Source organism: Melozone crissalis, unplaced genomic scaffold, assembly GCF_028551555.1.
Source record: "Melozone crissalis strain CALT ecotype California unplaced genomic scaffold, PUWL_Pcris_2 ptg000023l_1, whole genome shotgun sequence".
In the NCBI taxonomy this organism is placed as follows: Eukaryota; Metazoa; Chordata; class Aves; order Passeriformes; family Passerellidae; genus Melozone; species Melozone crissalis.
The window spans coordinates 13,609,953-13,618,494 of NW_026535801.1; the positions used below are offsets into that span (position 1 = coordinate 13,609,953).

General features: G+C 47.2%; 1 protein-coding gene across 10 annotated transcripts in view; it reads right to left on the bottom strand.

Annotated features, from left to right (window-relative positions):
• ANKRD44 (ankyrin repeat domain 44) overlaps positions 1-8,206 on the bottom strand; it is a 131,872-nt gene extending 123,666 nt beyond the window's left edge. For all 10 annotated transcript variants that reach the window (XM_054278479.1, XM_054278475.1, XM_054278474.1 and 7 more), the window contains exon 1: positions 8,109-8,206. In XM_054278479.1, the coding sequence (XP_054134454.1) occupies positions 8,109-8,135 (27 nt within the window). In that variant the 5' untranslated portion in view covers positions 8,136-8,206. The remainder of the gene's footprint in view (positions 1-8,108) is intronic.
• Positions 8,207-8,542: the final 336 nt, after the last annotated feature.

Consider the following 8,542-nt stretch of genomic DNA (forward strand, 5'->3'; position numbering starts at 1 on the left):
TAGAATGTGAAAGCTTGTGCACCTAATGGTGCAGTTGACTGGTGCTTTCTTTTCAGTTGATACTCTGCAGATACAATACTTGATTTTTAGTCTTAAATTTCTGTAAGTTACATGCTCTTTACTTCTGGCAGTACTTCACTTACAGAGACATGTAGCTGGAGGTATGCAACCAAGCAGACACCAAACAACTGTTTTCCTAAAGCTTTTGCATGGACAAAAGACATTTGTTCAAGGAACAAGTCTAGAAAATTACAAAGGCTGCAAGGTGAGGAAAAAAACAGGCCACATAATAAGATCCAAAAAATTACCAGAATAAAAACGCTAATGCTTAAATAGAAAATTATTCATCACTAGAGATTATTTGCAGACTTTGTGCTACTAAGGATATCAACACATGGCACTTGAAGCAATCCTACACATAATTAATAACACAAGGGTTTTCCATAAGAAACCAATTCCTTTATGGAAAGGAGCTGAAGCCTCAGCTCAGTAAACAAATGCCATCAGGTACATGAGTTAAGACCATATGCAGGATTTAACTGCTCTGGTTTTGCCTACTTCCCCACCAAGATGCAGCAGCATGCAGCTGTGAGGGGAAGCAGGGCTTTGTGAGGGCATTCTCCCCAAGTACTCTTTTAAAAACAACAGAGCAAGCCTTGACAAATAATTCCAGCACAAAAATGCAAGTCCCTATATAAAAACCAGCTCGTAACTCAAAGAACAAACATGAGGCAGACAAGCCTGCTAGGCCAGGAGGTTCAGCACTGCATGGAAGAAATTCATTCAACAGCCTCCATTTTTGGTTGTACATCTGCAGACAGGAAAGATTTTTCTTCCCCCAAAAGCAAAACACATGCAAATGTCTGTCATCAAAAAGCACACGCTCTTTCAGAATGTCACAATTACCTAGCCACAACTAAATGCTGTAATTTGTTGACCAACTCCTTGCAAACGTCCAAGAATGACCTCAAACCCTTGGTTGAAACTGCAAAATAATTTCTCCCCTTTAAATGTAATTTTGTAATGCTTTGATTCCCACCCATCACCAGGCTGAAGGGTTTCCAACATGCTGCTACATGTTTCTAGTGCAGCAAAGAAGAAAAGGCTGAAGCCACAGACAGCAGCTGTGGGAACTTGCCAGCCCAAGCTTTCCAGCTAACAAAAAAAGTGACAAATGACAGATATGTACTTCTGGAAACAACAAAAAAAAAGCTAATTTAAATACAGGAACAGCCAAAAAAATGCACTAAAGAGTTAAAATACAGAAGTAGTCTGTCAGCAAGGTTAGCCCACCTGTATGCTCTGCAACATACAGAGGCAGTATGTGAAGTAGGGCATTCAAAAAAGCAGGAATAAAAGACAGAGGAAATGGTCAATGCTATCAGAATATACTTTGAAATATTTGCCTAATAGGGCTTATACCTACAATATCTGGCTCCTGTAGGCATCTGTTGGCACCAGGTTAGTATTAGTTCCAAAATTCTAGACAGAGGTTAAAAGAAAGCCTAAAAACATAATGTGTTAATTGAAGCATTGGTTATTAGCCTGAATTCAGAATTAACTCCAGAAGTGGCTCCTGAAGAGTAAGCTGCTGGAGCTGCAGAGATTCCACAAGCAGAGATCTGTTAGTGGTGGGGCAGCTCCAGGAAGAGGAGAAGGGCCTTGGCCTTGGCCTGGCTCCTCCCCGAACAGACCAGGGAAACCCTTCCCATCACCAGCACATCCCAGCCTCTGCCTCTCTTGGCAACAAACAAGCAGGATCAGCTCCACACAGACCTCTAGAAACATTTAGGAGTTTTCTCTGCTTGCAGGGATTTGTTCCCAGCCCAGGGTGGTGCTGCTGACAGTGGCACTGACCCAAACCGTGCCCCAGTGATGGCCAGCTCCAGCCTGGGCACTGCTGCTCCCAGGGCACAGGAAACACCTGGCCACCCTCGAGCAGGGATCCAGATAAAAACATCACCTTCCTGGAACCAAGCCATCACACAAGCACCCAAGCTGGGAGCAATGTTTATTCCTCTACTAAATGTAGCCATGACAACGACATCTTCATTGAAGAGATGAGCAGGAGGAGGTCATGAGGCCCTTGTCAGGCCTGGATAAAATACCACACCTCAAGAGGGTACAGGAGGGGAAATTCTGCTGGATGCCATCTGGAATTCAAGAAAACCAACACTCTAACATGACAGGCACACCCCCCTCAAAACAGCCAGGCATCTAGGCACAACCACTCCAAACCTTTCCAGCATTACCAAGGAGCAAACCTCTGCAGGATTCCTCTGCTAAAGAAATAGCTATGACATACTCGAGCACGCTACACCATGCCATAAATTCTCCCAAGTCAAGTGCTTCTTTTTTACCTTGAAACAAGTTACAAAATTATCAGGAAGTGAAACATTGCAGAAGCCATGACAAAAAAAAAAAAAAGAAGAAAAAAAAAGAAAGGAAAAAAAAAAAAAAGCAGCTTCCCTTTTGAGCCATGTCTTGCTCTCTTTGGTGACCCAAAGCCACCTCCTCTGAACAGAACCATCCCTGGAGGCATTATGGCATTATTTAGGGCATTTAGACATATTTCCATGGTGCTCTTGGCAGTGTTGGGTTTATGGTTGAGCTCTATGATCCTGAAGGTCTTTTCCAATCTAAGCAATTCCATGATTCTGTGTCAGAGCTGAGGTGCCATCTATACCAAATGGCAGCGACCATCACTCCTACAGGTCAGAACAAGGCCAGGAATTCTGGCACATCCCAGTTTTTCCAAAGTTTTTATTTTATTTTAAAAAGCATGGAGCCATGTCTCCCAGTATGCATGATACCCAGGAATATCATGGCTCCAGGAAGACAGTGGCAGCCACAGTGGAGTTATTTTGGTCCAACCACATTTGCATTTCACACAAAATAATAGAGACACACTCCTGTGGGTAAATTCCTCCTCCTTCCTTCCCCACAATTACCTTAGTTTTGTGGCTGAGTATTTTGTACTAAAATGGATTATCTCTTTCTGGCTCTGAGCCCTTTCAAAACCACTTAGAAGACTGCAAATTAATATACACACCTTAATATTATCTAGTCATAATATGAGGAGGGAAGGGATTGTGGCATCACATGGCACACCAAATTAACTCATGGGGTGCCTGTGGGCATGGGGCACAGGTTCATTACTCCTATTTTATACAGTAGATGCAGGGGCATTTTCTCAGGTGCCTTTACATGTCACAGCAAAAGGATACACAGAAAGACATTATTGTCAACTGAATGATTCTGAAATAAGTTAGACACACCATCACTTGGAAATGTAATTGGTTTTGTTAGGAGACTATTTGTTACTGTTGTATTCATTTTGGTTTTAAGTGTGTTCAGACACAAGTCCAGCCTTTGCCCAGCAGATTTTTATGATCTTTGACATCTGTTTAAAATTATTTAAACATCTGTTTAATGCTGTTTCTCTGTGACCATAATAAAAAAGATCCTGATGGTCAGCAAAGAACTGTCAAACACAGGAAAACATTTGGGGAAGGGAGAGAAATGGTCCTTTCAGTTCTAGTCACACTGCATTACCCTCAGCAATCAAGGACAACAGGCAAAATACCAGGAGACAGGATGAGGGCTTGCAGTTAATAGCAGCCTAAGTACACACACTACCATTCATCTGGGCTCCATTACCCTTATGCATGCATATGCAAGCTTGCGAGGGCAGCCTAAGAGTAATTCTGTTGTTCTGTACATACAGGGCCTGGGCTGGTGACACTGAAGTCACAGCAAACTATGACCCTCCAGATGCACTGGCCCAAGGCTAGCTAGAGCCTGTGTCTGTCTCAGGTTCACAGCAAGCTTCTCACTGAATGTGGGAGTGCAGGCATGAAACCACCAAGCACTGCCTCTCTTACAAGCACCTACACAGGCTGCACTTCCTAGGTAACTTCCCATTTTGTTGTTGTTTGTAGAAAACCTTCTCGGTGTCTTTCAAAGACAGAGGGGTACATTTCCTCTGCAGACGTGCACAGCTGTAACCAACAACAGGCAGTGGAGCCTGCATCAGCCTCTGGCAGGCACCAATGCCTGTCCCATGCACACCCTACTCTGATGGGCACAATGGGCACATCTGTGCCAGGAGGTGAAGGCAGAGCTGGCATCCCAAACCAAACTGCCATGCACAGGGCAACTCTGCTGGCTTTAAACAGAAAGAACATGACAGAGTTAGCCAAAGAGACAACCTGCACACCTGGGGGCAGAGCTGGCAACTCTGCAAGGAAGGCCCCAGCTGGCAAGGCAAAACTGAGAATGAGATGGAGACACTACAAAAAGCTTAGGTTCTCCCAAAATAATTTCCAAAAGGTGAAACGCAGAAGTTTACATATGGCATTATTTTAAGATATTTTACCCTTTCACACTTACAGGAGCAATTGTCTGTTTGCTGCCCAGAATCAGCAGTGGAAACCCTGAAGATGAAAAGCACACTGGATGGGACATCAGCTACCAGGCTTTCTCTGGAAAAGTTTGCAAGTGGCAAACAAACAGTTCTCAAGAAACCAGGTTACTTGGTGCAGGTACGAGGAATAAGCTGAGCAAAGAACTGCAGACAGCAGCAGGAAGAGCCCTGCATCTCCTGATTACTCAAAGGATGAGAGAGGTGGGTCCAGGCAACAACTGCTGCTCAAAAAGCAGCCAGGAAAGTCACAAGCAGATCAATACCTTCACCCTTTGAGAGCACCACCCACACCTGAAAGCCTCTGGCTCCTCACCTGTTGGAGCACTTGTCTGCTGCTCCTTCTGAGCTCTAGTTTAATTGCAACCTTTTATTGTGAACAACTGTACTCTCACACAATATAAAATACTAATGCTTATTGAAATGGAAAAGGTACAGCCAATGACTTGGATAGGGAACAGTACAGCAATAACTCTTATACTTGAAAAGAAAAAAAGGTTTTTTCAGTCCTTAAAACAACGTGCACGCTTGCTGTAATTAAACTTCACAGCAGAGATGGTGAAAAAAAAGGACCAGATAAATGTGTTAAGATTTAGAGCAAGTTTTGCAATATTTGTATAAGACAACAGAAATATTTAGAATATCAGAATGTTTACAAATGCACAGATACAACTATGCACAAAGATTATAATCCTATTAATTAGTTTAAGTTTTATGAATTATTTGAACTTGTTTACTGCTTAGCATTTAGTCACTCAAAAGTGACTCCTTACATGCCAGAAAGAAATTAATCTAGAAACTAGCGATGGTAGAATACACTTCCTGTGGTTAAACCACTCACAGGTTTCTCTTGGCTCAACTGAGGAGCAAATAATTACCATCTCTGGAAGCAAATTCAAGTCACCTTCACTAATGCTAAACTCTTAAACTAAGCTCTCCTGCCTAACAAGTGAATGCAGCTAAAAGAACTGATAATCTCTTTTAAGGTTTAAGTGTAGCAGCACTTTAGCACCTTTCAGCTGTATCAAAAAAGCAGCAATTATTAACATCTGTCTTCAAAGCCTGTATGAGAAGTGGTGTGATTAATTTCTCCTCTGTCTGAATACTACCTGCGCTGTTAGATACACTTGGTAAGAAAAGCCAATCATGGAGGCAAGGAGGAAACAGTCACTTAAGAGAAAGAAATGTTGAAACTCCCAGCAGGGAGGTTCTCTAGTTATCTCTTACATCATGCTCTCCTCACTGGTCAAAAAAGTTGTGGATCCAGAAGGAAGCATGTGCTACAGAAATCCCAGTGACAGGAACAGAGCTCTTGGTTTCAGAGTCAGCCTTCCCTGAGCATCACAACCCAGATCTGAAGCACCTCACATATGCTGCACAAAGAGCAGCCCAGGTCCTGAGCACTGCAGGGATGTGTGGAGTGTCCCTCACTCCAAATCTCACTGCAGGACATTGTGAGCTGTGGCCTTTGGTGTTTAAGAAAAAGGAAACTGTTTCCTGAATCGCTGCGAGTTATCGCTGTCACAGTTGCCTCTGTCCTCAAGAGCAGGAAGAAATGCAGAAGGAGCCTGCTCTCTACCCCAGTGAGCCTGAGTACACACAGGAGTTGTTAGAGAAATTCAAATCTTCCCAGACACATCATTTTCCAGCAGAGATTCACCTCTCTTTAGACTGAATCTATCCATAACCACACAAGGCTGCTGCTACTGTGTGTCTCTCTGCTAAAGGCAGGCCAGCCTGGGGACAGCACTCCCCCAGTGTGATACAGACGAGAGGCAGAGCTTGCCCTGAATCACACAGAGCTGCGGTGCAGCCCCGCTGCCTTGGTGACACTGCTCGGGCTGCAGGTGGCAATGGCTCCACCAGCAACAGCTCCAAGCACACAAAAACTTCTGCTCTCAGCTTAAGAGGAAGCACCACAGCCAGCTTTGAACGTGTCCTCCCCCTCCTCCACTCTCTCAGAAGTGAAAGATCTTGTTGAAGAAAATGAAAATTAAAAGAGACCCAGTAGGATGGGTACAGGTAGACCAACATATTCCTCTATAAACAACAGGAAACCTATCTCCACAAAGAAAAACGATCAGCCTGTCTTATCATGTCCCAGGCCACAGCCTAAGCAGGAACAATGACAAGCATTCACCAAAATTTTGAGCATTCTCAAAGTAGGCACACTGCAGGGGTGTCACAGCAACTCTGAGGAGCCTCCTCCCTCTACTTTGAGAGTTCTTAGAGAAGACGAAAAGGGAGAACCCTAAGACGACAGCCTATCATTTTTCTACAGCACTACAGACTTCATCAAGACGTGATCTACTTGCCTTATACATATTTTGATTTCTACTGCTGCTGCTGAAGCAAAATTCTCACTGTAAGATGTCAGCAAAGATTTAAAAATACTAAAGGCAGTAAACTCAAGGGCTTCTCAAACATGTAAAAAGTACTGAAAGAGTACATTTTTGGTCCTTTGTAGCACATGTATTTTTAATATTAATGTGTGCTGTTTGGATATTTAACACACAGCTCCTACCTAAATCTCCTTATTTGTGACACTCAGTCTGTGCACAATGGGGCAGTGAAGCCTCATGGTGTGAAACATTTTCATGGCCAGCCATAAGCATCAGATGTAAAGATGAGGATATGCAAGGGACATGTCAGGAGGCAGCCCATAAATACTGCCTTCTGTTACACATGGAAACACATTATAGTCTAGTCCCCCAGTATTGATTTCACTTTAGAAGCAGCTTTATCATTTGCTGCTTTCAAAACTCTTTTCAATGTGCTATGTGGCAGCTTTGTGCATGTGGAAGATTTTTTTGGAAAAGCATAAATAGACTGCGAGCGAGGCTTGTGATCTCCAAGTACGGGTATTTGGAGAGGGGCTGGCTGCAGGCAGTCCTTCTGAACCCCACAGGAAAGGTCTGAGCCTTGCAGGACACCCACGCTGCACATCACAGGCGGACCACGCTGATTTAAAAATAGCAGATTAAAGCACGCAAAGTGTGTAACAGTTGGTAGAGTATATGGATGAACCAGGATGTGGGAGTCATAATATCAATTTACTAAATATTTATAAATGCTTCTAGCTACCAGTGATAAGAAATACTTAATACTGATTACAGCTGTCTGCCCACTGCTAAATTTAACACGATCCAAGTGTTAATACTACGGGTTTTCCTAGCAGCCTGTGGAGAACGGCAACAGCTTATCCGAAGAGGCACTTCCTAAGTAAAAAGGAAAAATGATTTCTACGTTCTGCACAGCAAAGAAACGATGGAAAAAGCCCAAGGAACGATAGGCAGAGGCCTTTCGGAACGGGCCGACACCCACCTCCATCCCAGCCCGCCGACGGGAGATGTCAGGGTTTCACCGGGGACCGCGGCGCGGGTGCTCGGCGGGGACGGGCGAGCGCCCGGTACCGGCTGCCGCGACCCCGGCGAGCTGCGCCCTGACCGGCCCCGAGCCCCCGGGCCGCCGCACGCAGACAATGTCCGCCGGGAAGCGGAGAGAAGCGCATCGGCGGCGGCTCGGCGGGCAGCGGGAACCCGGCACCGCACGGCGCCCCCCGCGAAGGGGCTGCCACGGCCGCCCCCGGCAGGGGGAAGGGCCTCCCCCGGCCGCCCGCACCGCCGCGGGGGCTGCGGCTGAGGCTGAGCCCGCCGCCCGCTCCCGCCCGCCCCGCGGCGCCCACCTGGTCGGCGAGCTTGAGCACGGCCATCCTCCGCCGCGGCTCCCGCGCACATGCAGCTCCCGCGACGGGCGGCGAGCGCGCCCCGCGACCGGCGCTGCTGCTGCGGCGGCGGCGGCTCCGCTTCGCGGCGGGGCGGGGGCCGCCTCGCCTGGTCCGGCCCAGGAAGCAGGGGCGGGCGGGCTGCCGCGCACGGCCGCGCCGCCACCGCCGCCTGCCGCCGCCTTTGTTCGCGCCGGCGGCCGCTGCCGGAGCGGAGCGGAGCGAGGGCCGCCCGGGGCTCTCGGCGCCCCCGCCCCGCCGGGCAGCGCGGGGGGCGGTGCCGCCGGACCGGGCGGGACCCGCACGGACCCGCCCCGGCTGGCGTCCCGGGCACCTGCTGCACGCCGGGGCGACCCGGCACGGGAGCGGCCGCGGCCCCTGAGGGACAATGATGG